This window comes from Ziziphus jujuba, chromosome 11, assembly GCF_031755915.1.
Source record: "Ziziphus jujuba cultivar Dongzao chromosome 11, ASM3175591v1".
In the NCBI taxonomy this organism is placed as follows: Eukaryota; Viridiplantae; Streptophyta; class Magnoliopsida; order Rosales; family Rhamnaceae; genus Ziziphus; species Ziziphus jujuba.
In genome coordinates this window covers 16780555-16794993 of record NC_083389.1, presented here as the reverse complement: position 1 = coordinate 16794993, position 14439 = coordinate 16780555, and the positions used below count along the sequence as shown (strand labels likewise).

Sequence of the window (14439 nt, the reverse complement as noted above, 5' to 3'; positions counted from 1 at the left end):
AAAAAAAGAGTATAATTTAGGATATGGTTTTGAAAGGTTGGAATGCAAAGTGATAAACAAGGAATAGTTTAAGGTTAGTAATATTAACCCAATTGATTAAGGATTAAATCTTTTTTAATTTTTCTCAATTGTTTTTTGGAGAAAATTATAATTTTCAATGATAAAAGCCAAAAAAAAGAAAAAAGAAAATAAAACATATTAATTATAAACATTTTTGTTACTAATTAATTGTATCAAATAGTTATATTCGTATACTGTATTGTTAAAATATTATAGGTGAATTTAATAATTATATTAAATAATTAATGATTAGATGAATAAAAGTAGATATCAGATAATTAAAAAAAAATAAAAATGTAAAACGAATAAGAAAAACTGCACGTATGGCCTGTAGGTGACGGGGCAGGGAGGGCAATAATAATCTGTGCGTGGGAATAAAAAGTAAATAGATAAAAAAGAATTATGAAAATCTTATAAGGTAAAATAAAATCCAGTATGGATCTGCCAGTTTTTGGCGTTTAATTAGGAAGGTTTACCTATACAATAAATATTTAAATTATATTAATTTTTCAATTAATAAAATAATAACATAACATTTTGTTATATCATTTTGATAAATATTTACATAAATGTTTTAATTAATTTTTTTAATAATTCTAAAATTACTTTTTCAACTAATAAAATAATAATACAACATTTTGTTATATCATTTTGATAGATTTTTTTAATAATTTTAAAACAAATATATGAAAAATGACATATAAGAAGGCTAAGAAGGCTCGATCATATACTAATATTTTTGTTTATGTTGTAAAACAGTAAATGATATGTATACCTATACACATCATTTATTTTTCTTTTTAAGATGATTGGGTATGTGAGCCCTGTGATTTGTTTATTTTATTATTATTATTTTTTTTTTTTCCCCTAAAATGTGAGCCCGAGATGTGTGCAATAGAGATTGTTGGGTGTATTATGTTTTATATATGTAGGTGAAACTGAAGATGGAACAATGCAAACTTGCACAGTACCAATTTACCAGAAAAAAACAATGCAAAGTACCAAATAGCAAAAGAAACAGAGAGTTTTAAGAGAGAGAGAGAGAGAAGCTCATAATTTGCATATCGCCATGTATCCCTGGCTTGCCTTTTGGTCACATGATCCCTTACTACATTCATGTTGCCAACGAGCTAGCAGAAAGAGTGCATAGAATCTCCTTCTTACTTACTAAAAAAAAGCATAAATCCTTCTTCAAAGCCGTAATCTACATCCGCACCTCAATGACATTAATTTCACACCATCACTATTCCTCATCATGTTGATGGTCTCCATGAAGGTGGTGCAGAGATCACAAACAACGTTCCCCTGGAGGTAAACCATGTGCTTCATCATGAAGAAATGGTGGCATTATTATGTTGATTTATGCTACCAAAGGTTAAGAGATGAATTTCTAGTTTTTCTTTCTTTTTTTTTTTTTTTTTTTTTGGGTAATAAGATGAATTTCTAGTCTTGCTGTTCCTTTAAATCGATGTTTGTATTATCATATTGCAAAGATTGTCATAATCTTATGTGTAGTCCATTTGCATTAAATTTACTTAAATAGATTTACTAAATTAAATTTAAAAAAAAAAAAATCAAACCAAAGTTCAAGTCATCGACCAAAATAAATAAATAAATTTCAAGTCAAGCAAGCTAGCTATAGTCTTTAATCAGTCTAAACATTAATAATAAAGTTTGGCTCTAATTTGCACTAAATTTAACCAAGCCAAGCTCATGTTGTGCAAACCTCCAGCTCTAACTGGCTTGTTGAAGCACAACCTTCAACTAGTGAGAACTTCAGTAGTCTCCATGGGGATTGTGGATTCCACTTTTAATTTAACAACGTGGTGCATTTTTATTTTCTCAGGTATAAACAAACTGGATATACAATGGTTGCCGACACAACCTTTATATATATATATATATATATATATATTAAGAAATGTATTTGCATTATTACACAACCATTCTGTTTCGTCTTCAGTTTGGTAATACACATTAAGTAAATGAACAACACTTATGGTCGTTATATTTGATGCATACTCAAGTTAGTCCACCAGTAAGAACAAGCGAGGCTTGTCTGATAACTCTGGCAACTCTCCAAATTTCATGTTGTACAGATTGCCATGACTCTCTATTGTTTAAACTCTTTGCCTTTATGATGGCATCTTCTATCCCTGGGAAGGGTTTAGATCCATATTTATTATGTTTTGGAGGCGCGTAAACCTGCAAAATTTCAAAATAACAGTTACCTCTTGATTTTGCAATGATCACACCAATGCAAAATGATTGCCATGTTGGTTAGCTCTGTTCAGTCTTTTGTTTACCATAGAAAGCTTCTGCATTAGGGGTCTTGAAGAAACTTACCAAATGCTTGTACCATGACCTCCCGGAAAGCCCATCTCTGTCTGTAAATGCACGCTCTGCCATCATTAGTCTGTCATTCAGCTCTCTCACCTTCAAATGATCTTTTTGCCATATTGATTGCCAACCTTCGTTTTCTTTTATTGCCTTGAGAGTTGTCACTTTGTCAATACATGTGAAATGCTGTTTGTGTAATAGCAATTCAAGAAGGAAAAGATTAAGCAGTACCTTTATCTGGTTGTTTATCTGGGTGGCTGCTTTTTCAAGCTCCTCAATGGACTTGAGCAGAGGAGTTAGGTTTATGTCCTTACCAGAGATCTCAAGTTTTAAGTCGTTCGCATATTTCTGTCAATTCAGGAAGTCAGATGCATATGTTTGTGTTGGCACGAAACCTCTATAAAAAATTACATTTAACTGATTCATCTGTATTGCACTAAACTGCATTCATGAAATATATTTGTACAACTATACAAGCTGCCTATGGTGATTGTTTTCCATGCAGTGTTGACATACCTGGAGTTCCTCTGCATAGGAGAGATAGTTAAAAGGCAAAAACTTCGCATCTGCTAGCCAAAGAGCTATCAAACCCCATACACTTGCCACTGTTTTTCTTAATTCAACCATGTCAAGTGAGTCACTTGAATATAGTGTAACCAAATTATTAAAAAAACAGTGTACTCATTCATAGTACAATGTAGTAAAGTAGCGTTCTTCAGCTGGTTTTAATTTTGCACCTACCACAGTGCATTTCTGAGAATCTAAGTAATTAGTCCACACTGCAAATCTGAAACTTAATGTCCTGACTGACACATTTTTTAACCTTTCTTCTCAGGATGTTTTAGATGCTATATTTTATTGCCTATGAAGGAAGCAAAATCGATATATAGCTGACCTGCAACATGTCTATGAAATCCTGGATCACCAAATTTTTGTATCCATATATAGTCATCATACATCGAGTGGTAGACTGGGTATCCTGCAATTTTAAGTCACTTATTAGTAATAACAATCATAAGACTGTCCTATACCATTTATACAACATTATATTGGTCAAAATGATCCTAGATGAGTGACATCAAAGTGAAAAGGCAACAAGCTATTTGAAACCTTCCCAAAGTCCAACTATCATACAGCATTTATCTGATACTCATGAGACTACTTATTTACCTGTATTATTGTGTACATGCTCTATTTCTTGGGATTTGAAGTGCAATGGATCGATAATGAACAATAGAAGTTCAATGGTGGTAATTAGGGGATGACCAACATATTATATCTTCAAATATCCTTTAATTTTGTAGTAAATAGATGGTGGTTACATTTTCAAACTATTAGTAAATTTTGGTGCAAATAGATAATGGTTCAGGAAAAATGACAACATGCACATTTGAAATGATCATAAGACATTCAATGATGTGATTTTGGGGTTGCACGCAATTATAAGGTTTCTTGCGTGATGCTTTGACAGGTGGTTTTTATGTATTATTTAGCATTTGTAATATCGCTGTATACTTGTTAATAATGCTTCTAGTTAGTGTGTTACTTTCTTTTGTGCTCATAGTGGCTATTGGAACTTTCCCTATTGCATACCTTTTCCATAGGACATTATAGCTGATGGAATTCCTATGTGTTGCACAAAAGCTGCAAAATCTGAGCCTCCACCACCTAACCTCCCGATCTTTTTATACCAAAAAATAAGTCAAGGATCATTAATAGTTTTTATCATTTTGAAAGTCATCTCCATCATTTATACATGTTAAAATGATGCAATAGTTCAACCACTGGTCAGTTATCATCTAATGAAATTGTTACAAGTATACTGTCAAAGAGTTCGATCAATTGCCTACCCCTTCAGAATTGCTGGAACCAAACCATGACTCATAGATAGTCTGTGATGAGTTATCAGGGTCTTGAACCTAAAGAATAAAAAATAAATCAGTTTTATGATATGATTAGGAAGAGTGAAGTAATGGTTCTGTATAGATCAGGAATATATCATATGCATTCTATTCTTTGTATGGCTTGCATAGCTGCTGGTTTTGTCATTGGGTTCCTAGATGCTACAGTTATAATGCATAGAGCAGAAATGTTACTACATATGAGTTGTACCTTAAACTGTAATAGGTATTGATTATTTTTTGGATCTCCTTCATTTTTAGTTTATAATAGAAGTATCCTAATTGATAATAGTTTAGCGGTTAGATTTTGTCTCTGTAGTCTTTAATTATTGTATCAGATACATCTAAATTTCCAAGATACAGACATTTGAAATGGCTCAAATTGTGAACAGAACATTTTGTGTCCGTTATCACATTCTATGAGTTACAATTAACATTTAAATTGGGAATGCTTGTCTGACTACACTATTTTAATCTTCATGGTTCATAAAAATACAGCCTCTGGTAATATAGAAGTTGATGGATGTACATGTTTACTAATTACAACTGTTTCCTGGTTTTTCTTGATTTTTCCACATAGATAACATGCATTGTAAGAAATTGGCTTCTAAAATCCAAATTCATGGTCCCAAGCATATGTTTAGTAGTATTGTTGAGATACCTGTTGAGTTGCCTGTTTGAGTAGTTCATCAAGTTGTGGAGTGGCAGAAGCATGAAAACCTGGTCCACATACTGCACTGTCAACATTCAAGTATGCAACAGCCCTTGAAGCTAGCATTTCCCTGTTCTCTTCTACCCACTCAGTTGATCCTATCTGCACATAACTAGATTAACATCATATATATATATATATATACATGTATGTATATATGTGTCAGTGTGTGTGACAGTTTGTAAAAAGAGAGAGAGAGAGAGAGAGAGAGAGAGAAAAAGAGAGACCAAGCCATATTCCTCGGCATCCCAATTGCACAAGATGATTGTTCGACGTGGTTTCCACCCTCTTTTCTGAAGCTTGCTGAATCTTTGTGCAACCTACATTAAGCATAAAATAATGTAGCATCAATCTTTCCTTTCTGAGAAGGAACTTGGTGAAGATTTATATTGAATCCAACCTCAAGAAGTGCTGCTGTTCCACTATTTGGATCAACGGCTCCAAATGTCCATGCATCCCGATGATTCCCCAAAATCACAAATCTACAGATTTTAAAGATGGAGTCTCATTAGTTCTAAAGTTCCATTCCATTTGTATGAGTGCTAGCCTTTTTTCTTGAATATGCATGTTGACGGTTGACAAATGAAATCCAAACGGAAGCTTTCATGCTTTATAGCACATACATACATGAATGCTAGACTACCAATTTTCTTGTTTTCTAAAAATATAATCTTTCTTAGAAAATAACTAATTCGAGCATACCGGTCAGTTTCTTCTGCTCCTTCAATCACACCAATTACATTTTGAATTGTCTCTATGGCTTGCCTTCCCTGACAACCAAATTCATTGTTGCCAATATCAGCAATCTATTGCGTTACTAAATTACGGTTCATCTTGATTGATCTATTCATTGTCTTGTTTCACAGTTTTTCACCAAACCTACACAAAATACCACAGAACTACAAGAAAAATTTGTGAAAAAACACAGTTAGATACTCACAAAATAACTGAGATTAACAATCCCAGGACCTGGTCCAACCCTGTAAACAGGGCCATCTTTGCTACCTTGCCAGTCCTCCTTAGCAACTTTCCCACCAATCGTCCTCAATATCCTCTCTCCATCTGCTGCAGAAATTGGCAATGAAGGTATCAATGGAACATGCCCATCCTTCTCCACCTCTTCATTGCTAAGCCTCTCACACCCTTCTGTACTTGGCCATCCAGGTGTTGTAGGGTCCCCAGAGCCACTATAAACCGAACCCAACTGGACCCCACTAGGAGGCATCCATTTCCCATCCGGAAACCACTCTCCACCGTCTTCTCCACCACCACCATAATCCTTCCTATCAGTATAAACCAAAGCCCCAATCGCCCCTTCTCTCTCCGCATTCTTCACAATGTCCCCTCTATAAATTTGTCCATACTTCGCCAAAACAACAGCACTGGAAACATTCACACCCATTTCATCGAGCGTCCTGTAGTCATCCTCACGCCCATAGTTCACGTACACCACGGGACCGGAAACCGACCCGGACTTAGCATAAGCGTGGAAAGTAGGCACAACCTCATCCGCTACGTCGGCGTAAGGGTCTCCAGCGTAGATTTCTTGACGGAGCTCGAAGGTGAAAGGAGGGTCCGGCGGTGGGGGTATCAGAGTCAGGGTTCTGGAAGCAGGGTAAGTCAGAGCAGCCCGATAGGATACTAAGTGGGAGTGGAAGTTGGAGGAGGTGAGAGTGGAGAGGACATAGGCTGCGGCGTCGGAGTTGGCATCGGAGCCGGCGATGTGGGGCCGGCGGGTCAAGGTGAAGAGGTGGTGAGCAATGGAGGAGTTTTGGGAGAGTGAAGCGGAAAGGAAGAGGGAGTGGTAAGTGGGTTTTGGAAGAGGAGGAGAGAAGGGGAGGAAAGAGAAGGAGGTGAGTATGGCAAGGAAGGTGGCTATGGCGGTCTTGATCATATTTGGGTACTGTTTTTTATCTGATTGTGTAGTGGTTCATAGAGTGTGTGTGTGTGTGTGTGTGTGCGTGTCATGGATGAAGAAGCTGCTGGAATAAGCATTTTGAAGATTGATAGTGGAAGGAGTGAGTCAAAAGAGAGTGGTATCTTGTCTGTCAGAAAAAATCTGAAATCTACTACAATGCTGAATCATCTTATGATAATGATAATGACAATGATGTTGTCTTTTTGTTATCTATTTTTGTACTGAGAGTCATTGACGTTTTAGACCCTAAGGCATCAAAACCAATGAGAAAACGTTATATGTCAAATTTATATTTGGTAGTTGACACAACTATTCAAGAAAGAGCTTAAAAGCAATTTAAAAAAATAAATAAATAAATAAATAATTAGATTTTTCTTTTTCTTTTGGCATAAATAACCAAAATTAGAGAGCTGTGATTAATTTATCCATAGGATATCTAGATATTAACTTGAGTGGACCTAATTATTTTTAATAATACCAATTCTAAACTGTTATTTTTCCCTTTACAACAATTCTGTCTTTGCTTCTTAAGCAGATTTCAATTACTATAATATTTCAATGCATTTTAGATAAAAATTCAATATAATTAAAAAAGTGTAAATATTACATAATGGTTAAAACCACTCATAAAATAAGTTACTAAGAAGATCAAATATAGTCAGGAAAAAAAAAAAAAATCTTGAACTAACGGCAAACTGACATTTGGAGACAGGTGAAGCAAGAGCGTGGATTTAACACTTTCATTATTTGCAAATGAAGGATAGACAGAACAGAAGATGTATAATAATGTTATTTATTTATTTTGTTAGGAAAATTTATTTTAGAGAAGTGGTAGCTGCACTACCGCAAAACAGATTCTATAGAGTTTTATAAGTTGTAGATTTCCATAATATCCCTGTTTAATGTTTTTTAAATACAATTTTTTATTTTTATTTTTGAGCCTTTGAAAAGTAGAAGTCAATCAATGCCATATGTGAAAAATTCGCCATGTCACCACTGCCAAAGCTTGTTTTTTTATCGTCCAAGTCGATGTTCTGCAAAGCTTCACATCTTAGGGTGGTAGATTAGAGCCTTTGGAAGCTCAGGTTGCAAGTTTAATTGTTATTGTCTTGAATGGTATCATGTGGTACGATCTGATGACTATGATGCTATAGAAGCCCTTTTTTTTTTTTTTTTAAATCAAAAAAAGCTTCACATCTTCTATGTCTACTGGGTGTTAGTGGTTCATTATTGACAAAGCTTGAAAAAAAAAAAAAAAAAAAAAATTTAACCATGTGGTATTTTCAAACTACATGGAGGGAAGCTTGACCGGTGGTCGAGGGCGGTGAAGATTGGTGGTCAAGTCCATGGTTGGAGAGTGAGAAAGTGTGGGAATGCGGGCGAGAAACTGAAGGAAAATCAGTGGAAGAGAATTAAATAAGGGTTATTGGAAAGCTAATAGAAATGGGCAAAAACTAGATTTGGAAATTGAGAAAAAGAAGGCAAAGTTGAGTCTCTCTAGCGATCGAAAATAAAGTGTGAGTCTCTCAGTAAAGAAGAACCGGTTAACAGACAAAATTTCGGTCCATGAAAGAGTTTCAGATATTGAAAACTATTAAAATTTTCCTATTACAAGTTAAAGACAAAAAATAAAAATAAACTGAAAAAAATGAAATAGTTTGAAAATTAATTATTTTGGTAATTCAAATATTTATAGAACGGTGTAGACTTACTATTGCATTGCAAAAAGAACTTGCTCTATATTTTATTAGTTTATTCATATGATTACCTTAGCATCTCCGTTTAAAAGTAGGTATTTACAAGTCATCTTCTGAAATAGTGGTGATATTTAAGTTGGTTAACCAAGGGTTAAGAGATGAATTTCTAATTTTGGTGTTCTTTAAATTGATGTTTGTATTGTCATATTACAGAGATTGTCGTAATCTTATGCATGTTCGATATGGATTAAATTTACTTCAAGTGAATACTAAATTAAATGAATAAAACAAAGTTTGAGGATTACCCCTTGAGCTCAAAAAAGTTTGAATTTGGCTCTAATTTGCACTAAATTTAACCAAGCCAAGCTCATGTTGTGCAAACCGCAGCTCTTAACTGGCTTGTTGAGGCACAATCTTCAACTAGTGGCAACTTGAATAGTTTCTATGGGAATTATGGATTCTACTTTTAATTCAACAACGTGATTCATTCTTATTTTCTCAGATATAAACAAACAGGGATCCAGAATGGTTGCTGATACACTTTTCTTTTTCTTTTCTTTTTTTTCCTTTCCTCCTTTCCTTTTTTTTTTTCTTTTTTTTCCAAAAAAGAAAAAAAAAAAAGAAAAAAAAAAAGAAATATAGTTGTAGTATAATGTCGTCTCTTCAGTTTTAGTAGTATGTATGAAGTGCATGAACAATACAAATGGTAGGTATATTTGCTGCATGCTCATGTCAGTCCACCATGGAGGACTTGCGAGGCTTGTTTGATAACTCTGGCAACTCTCCAAATTTCATGTTGTACAGATTGCCATGACTCTCTACTGTTTAAACTCTTTGCCTTTATGATGGCATCGTCAATTGCCGGGAAGGATTTAGATCCGTATTCATTATGCTTTGAAGGTCCGTAAACCTGCAAAATTTCAAAATAACAGTCACTACTTGATTTTGCAGTGAGCACACCAATGCAAAATGATTGCTATGTTGGTTAAATCTGTTTAGTCTTTTGTTTACCATAGAAAGCTTCTCTATCAGGGGTCTTGAAGAAACTTACTAAATGCTTATACCATGACCTCCCAGAGAGCCCATCACGGTCTGTAAATGCACGCTCTGCCATCATTAGTCTGTCATTTACCTCTCGCACTTTCAAATGATCTTTCTGCCATACTGATCGCCAACCTTCGTTTTCTTTTATTGCCTTGAGAGTTGTCACTTTGTCAATACATGTGAAATGCTGTTTGTGTAATAACAATTCAAGAAGGAAAAGATTAAGCAGAGTACCTTTATCTGGTGTTTTATTTTGGTGGCTGCTATTTCAAGCTCCTCAATTGACTTGAGCAGAGGAGTTAGGTTTATGTCCTTACCTGAGATCTCAACTTCCAAGTCCTTCGCATATTTCTATCAATTCAGGAAGTCAATGCATATATTTGTTTTTGGCACAAAATCTCTATATAAATCTACATGTAATTGATTCATCGGGCTATTGCACTAAACTGCAGTTATGAAATACATTTATACAACTCTACACCTATAGTTATTGTTTTCCATGCAGTGTTGACATACCTGGAGTTCCTCTGCGTAGGAGAGATAGTTAAAGGGCAAAAACTTATCGTCTGCTAGCCAAAGAGCTATCAAACCCCATACACTTGCCACTGTTTTTTTTTTTTTTTTTTTTTTTTTTTTTTTTTTTGAAAAAAAAAAAATTTCAACTATGTCAGGTGGGGCATTGAATCTGTAACCAAATTTTTCAAAAACAATTTACTCTTCCTAGTGCAATGGAGTAAGGAAGTGCTCTTCAGATGGTTTTGATTTTGTGCCTACCAGAAAGTGCATTTCTGAAACTCTTAAGTAATTAGTACACACTGCAAATCTGAATTTCAATGTCCCTGACTGACACAGTTTTTAACCTTTCTCTAGAATCGATAAGAAAAGATCATAGGATGTTTTAGATGCTATATTTTATTGCTATGAAGGAAGCAAAATCTATACATAGCTGACCTGCAACATGTCTATGGAATCCTGGATCACCAAATTTTTGCATCCATATATAGTCGTCATACATCGAGTGGTAGACTGGGTATCCTGCAATTTTAAGTTACTTATGAGCAATAACAAACATAAGACTGTTCTATACCATTGCTACAACATATATTGGTCTAAAATGATCCTAGATGAGTGACATCAAAATTGTAAAGGCAACAAGCTCTTTGAAAACTTCCCAAAGTCCAACCGTCATACAGCATTTATCTGATTCTCATGAGAGTACTTATTAACCTGTACTCTTGTGTACATGCTCTATTTCTCCCCATATAGGAAGTGTAACTTAAATTGTAAGCAGTTCCAATTGAAAATACTGAAATTATATATATATGGATTGATAATGAATAATAAAAAGTTCAATGGTCATAATTACGGGATTACCAACATATTGTATCTTCAAATATCCTTTACTTTCAGAGTAAATAGGTGGTGGTTACATTTTCAAACTATCAGTAAATTTTGGTACAAATAGACAATGCTTCAGGACATAGTTAAAAAAATGCTCTTTTGAAATGATCACAAGACATTTAATGATGTGATTTTGGGGGTTGCACATGATTATGAGCTTTCTTGCATGATGCTTTGACGATGGTTCTTATGTAATGGTTAGTATCTGTACTATTGCTGTATACTTGTTAATAATGCCTCTCACAGTGTCTTCCTCTCGTTTATGTTTGTAGTGGCTGTTCGAACTTTCCTTACTGTCATACCTGTTCCATAGGACATTATGGCTGATGGAATTCCTATGTGTTGCACAAAAGCAGCAAAATCTGATCCTCCGCCACCTAACCTCCCAATCTTTTTTATACCAAAATATAAGTGAAGGATCATTAGTAGTTTTTATCATGATGAAAGTCATCTCCATGATTTATACGTGATAAAATGATAAGAGAGTTCCACCACTGGTCAGTCATCACCTAATCAAATTTATTACAAGTATATTGTCAAGGAGTTCAACCAATTGCTTACCTCTTCAGAATTGCTGGAACCAAACCATGACTCATAGATAGTCTGTGATGAGTTGTCAGGGTCTAGAACCTAAAAAATATAAAAAATAAATCAATTTTATGATATAATAGAGAAGAGTGAAGTAATGGTTCTGTATAGATTTGGAATATATCATATGCATTCTATTCTTTGGGTGGCTTGCATAACTGCTGCTTTTGTCATTGGGTTCTTATAGATGCTATAGTCATAATGCATATGGCAGAAATGTTTCTACATAAGACTCATCCCTTAACTATAATAGGTATTGATTATTTTTGGATTCCCCTTAATTTATAGTTAATAGTATAAGTATCCTAATTGATAATTGTTTAGTTTTGGATTTTGTCTCTTTACTCTTTTATTATTGTATCAGAAACATCTAAACTTCCAAGATACAGACATTTGGAATGGCACAAATTGCAACAGAAAACAGTTTGTGTCTGTTGTCACATGCTATGACTCACAATCAACATTTAAATTGGGAATGCCTGTCTGGCTACACTATTTAAATCTTCATGGTTCATAAAAATACAGCCTCTGGTAATGTAGAACTTAAATGGAGGTTTATGTGTATTAGTTACAACTAGGTCCTGGTTTTTCTTTATTTTTTCCATGTAGATGACCTACATTGTAAGAAATTGGCTTCTTATATCCATATTCATAATCCAAACCATATGCTTACTAGTATTGTTGAGATACCTGTTGAGTTGCCCGTTTGAGTAATTCATCAAGCTGTGGAGTTGCAGAAGCATGAAAACCTGGTCCACATACTGCACTGTCAACATTCAAGTATGCAACAGCCCTTGAAGCAAGCATTTCCCTGTTTTCTTCTGCCCACTCAGTTGATCCTATCTGCACATAACTAGATTAACATTATATATATATATATATGCATGTTTGTATATATGTGTCAGTGTGTGTGTGAAATTATGTAAAAAGAGAGAGAGAGAGAGACCAGGCCGTATTCTTCTGCATCCCAATTGCACAAGATGATTGTTCGACGTGGTTTCCACCCTCTTTTCTGCAGCTTACTGAATCTTTGGGCAACCTACATCAAGCACAAAATAATGTAGCATCAATCTTTCCTTTCTGAGAAGATACTTGGTGAAGATTTATATTGAAGCCAACCTCAAGAAGTGCTGCAGTTCCACTATTTGGATCAACGGCTCCAAATGTCCATGCATCCCGATGATTACCCAAAATCACAAATCTACAGTTTTAAAGATGGAGTCTCATTAGTTCTAAAGTTCCAATTTGGATGAGTCATAGTCTTTTTCTCTTGAATATGCATGTCGATTGCAGAAAAACGAAATCCTAATAGATGCTTTCATGCTTTATAGCACGTACACACATGAATGCTAGACTACCAACATTCTTGCTTTCTAAAGAAATAATCTTTACTTAGAAAATAACTAATTTGAGAATACCGGTCAGGTTCTTCTGCTCCTTCAATCACACCAATTATGTTCTTAATTGTCGCTATGAATTGCTTTCCCTGAAAAACCAAATTCAGTGTCACCAGTTTTAGCAATCTATTGCAGCACTAAGTTATAGTTCATCATGATTGATCTAATCATTGGTGTTTGTTCCCTGTTTTTCACCAAAACTACACAAGATAACACAGAACAACTAGATAACTTGTGAAAAACATAGTTTAGATACTCACAAAGTAACTGAGATTAACAATTCCAGGACCTGGTCCAACCCTGTAAATAGGGCCATCTTTGCTACCTTGCCAATCCTCCTTAGCAACTTGCCCACCAATCGTCCTCAATATCCTCTCTCCATCTGCTGCAGAAATTGGCAATGAAGGTATCAAAGGAACTTCACCACTCTCCTCCACCTCTTCATTGTTAAGCCTCTCACACCCTTCTGTACTTGGCCATCCAGGTGTTGTAGGGTCCCCAATCCCACTATAAACCGTACCCACCTGGACCCCACTAGGAGGCATCCATTTCCCATCCGGAAACCACTCTCCACCGTCGTCTCCACCACCACCATAATCTTTCCTATCAGTATAAACCAGAGCCCCAATCGCCCCTTTACTACCCGCATTCTTCGCAATGTCCCCTCTGTAAATTTGTCCATACCTCGCCAAAACAACAGCACCGGAAACATCCACACCCATTTCGTCGAGCGTCTTGTAGTCATCCTCACGCCCATAGTTCACGTACACCACGGGACCAGAAACCGACCCAGACTTAGCATAAGCGTGGAAAGTTGGCACAACCTCATCCGCTACGTCAGCGTAAGGGTCTCCGGGGTAGATTTCTTGACGGAGCTCGAAGGTGAAAGGAGGGTCCGGCGGTGGGGGTGTCAGAGTCAAGGTTCGAGAAGCAGGGTAAGTCAAAGCAGCCTGGTAGGAGACTATGCGGGAGTGGAAATTGGAGGAGGTGAGGGTGGACAGGACATAGGCTGCGGCATCGGAATTGGCTTCGGAGCCGGCGATGTGGGGCCGGCGGGTCAAGGTGAAGAGGTGGTGAGCAATGGAGGAGTTTTGGGTGAGTGAAGTGGAAAGGAAGAGGGAGTGATAAGTGGGTTTTGGGAGAGGAGAGAAGGGGAGGAAATAGGAGGTAAGTATGGCAAGGAAGGTGGCTATGGCGACCTTGATCATTTGGGTACTGTTTTACTTTTTTTTTTTTTTTAATTTGAATGGGTGTGGTTATTACTTGTTAGTGTGTGTAATGGGAGAAGAAGCTATTGGAGTAACCATTTGAAGATTGCAGTGGAGGTGAGAGAGAGGAGTGTGGCACGGCAAGGACAAAGCTGAATTTCATATGATATTGA

The 14439-nt window shown here is 35.8% G+C and overlaps 2 protein-coding genes across 4 annotated transcripts; both read right to left on the bottom strand.

Annotated features, from left to right (window-relative positions):
* Nucleotides 1-1922: 1922 nt before the first annotated feature.
* LOC107407286 (probable glutamate carboxypeptidase LAMP1) lies at nucleotides 1923-7048 on the bottom strand. The gene is made up of 12 exons (XM_016043972.4): nucleotides 5954-7048; nucleotides 5716-5783; nucleotides 5414-5495; nucleotides 5241-5333; nucleotides 4963-5115; nucleotides 4251-4319; nucleotides 3994-4081; nucleotides 3296-3379; nucleotides 2917-3005; nucleotides 2632-2748; nucleotides 2407-2550; nucleotides 1923-2265 (listed from the first exon to the last, which is right to left on the bottom strand). Exons 1-12 carry the CDS (start codon nucleotides 6905-6907, stop codon nucleotides 2083-2085), a joined length of 2124 nt encoding a protein of 707 aa, XP_015899458.3. The 5' UTR covers nucleotides 6908-7048; the 3' UTR covers nucleotides 1923-2082.
* Nucleotides 7049-9092: 2044 nt separating this feature from the next.
* LOC132799055 (probable glutamate carboxypeptidase LAMP1) lies at nucleotides 9093-14439 on the bottom strand. 3 transcript variants are annotated; one of them, XM_048464796.2, is made up of 12 exons: nucleotides 13319-14437; nucleotides 13080-13147; nucleotides 12781-12862; nucleotides 12608-12700; nucleotides 12352-12504; nucleotides 11635-11703; nucleotides 11376-11463; nucleotides 10624-10707; nucleotides 10189-10277; nucleotides 9907-10023; nucleotides 9680-9823; nucleotides 9093-9538 (listed from the first exon to the last, which is right to left on the bottom strand). In XM_048464796.2, exons 1-12 carry the CDS (start codon nucleotides 14264-14266, stop codon nucleotides 9356-9358), a joined length of 2118 nt encoding a protein of 705 aa, XP_048320753.2. In that variant the 5' UTR covers nucleotides 14267-14437; the 3' UTR covers nucleotides 9093-9355. The 3 variants fall into 3 exon arrangements, with proteins under 3 accessions (XP_048320753.2, XP_060668475.1, XP_048320757.2); XM_048464800.2 differs by having other exon boundaries at nucleotides 9375-9538; nucleotides 9640-9823; nucleotides 13319-14439; XM_060812492.1 differs by lacking the exons at nucleotides 10189-10277; nucleotides 11376-11463 and having other exon boundaries at nucleotides 13319-14438.

Excerpts from the sequence above, each read along its gene's own strand:
- LOC107407286 (XM_016043972.4), bottom strand. The coding sequence starts at position 6,907 with ATGATCAAGACCGCCATAGCCACCTTCCTTGCCATACTCACCTCCTTC. Across the intron at positions 3,380-3,993 it reads TATAATGTCCTATGGAAAAG|GATACCCAGTCTACCACTCG; the intron begins GTATGCAATAGG and ends TTAAAATTGCAG. Across the intron at positions 3,006-3,295 it reads ATTTCATAGACATGTTGCAG|TGGCAAGTGTATGGGGTTTG; the intron begins GTCAGCTATATA and ends TAAGAAAAACAG.
- LOC132799055 (XM_048464796.2), bottom strand. The coding sequence starts at position 14,266 with ATGATCAAGGTCGCCATAGCCACCTTCCTTGCCATACTTACCTCCTAT. Across the intron at positions 12,863-13,079 it reads GGAGCAGAAGAACCTGACCG|ATTTGTGATTTTGGGTAATC; the intron begins GTATTCTCAAAT and ends TTAAAACTGTAG. Across the intron at positions 10,024-10,188 it reads CCTACGCAGAGGAACTCCAG|AAATATGCGAAGGACTTGGA; the intron begins GTATGTCAACAC and ends CTGAATTGATAG.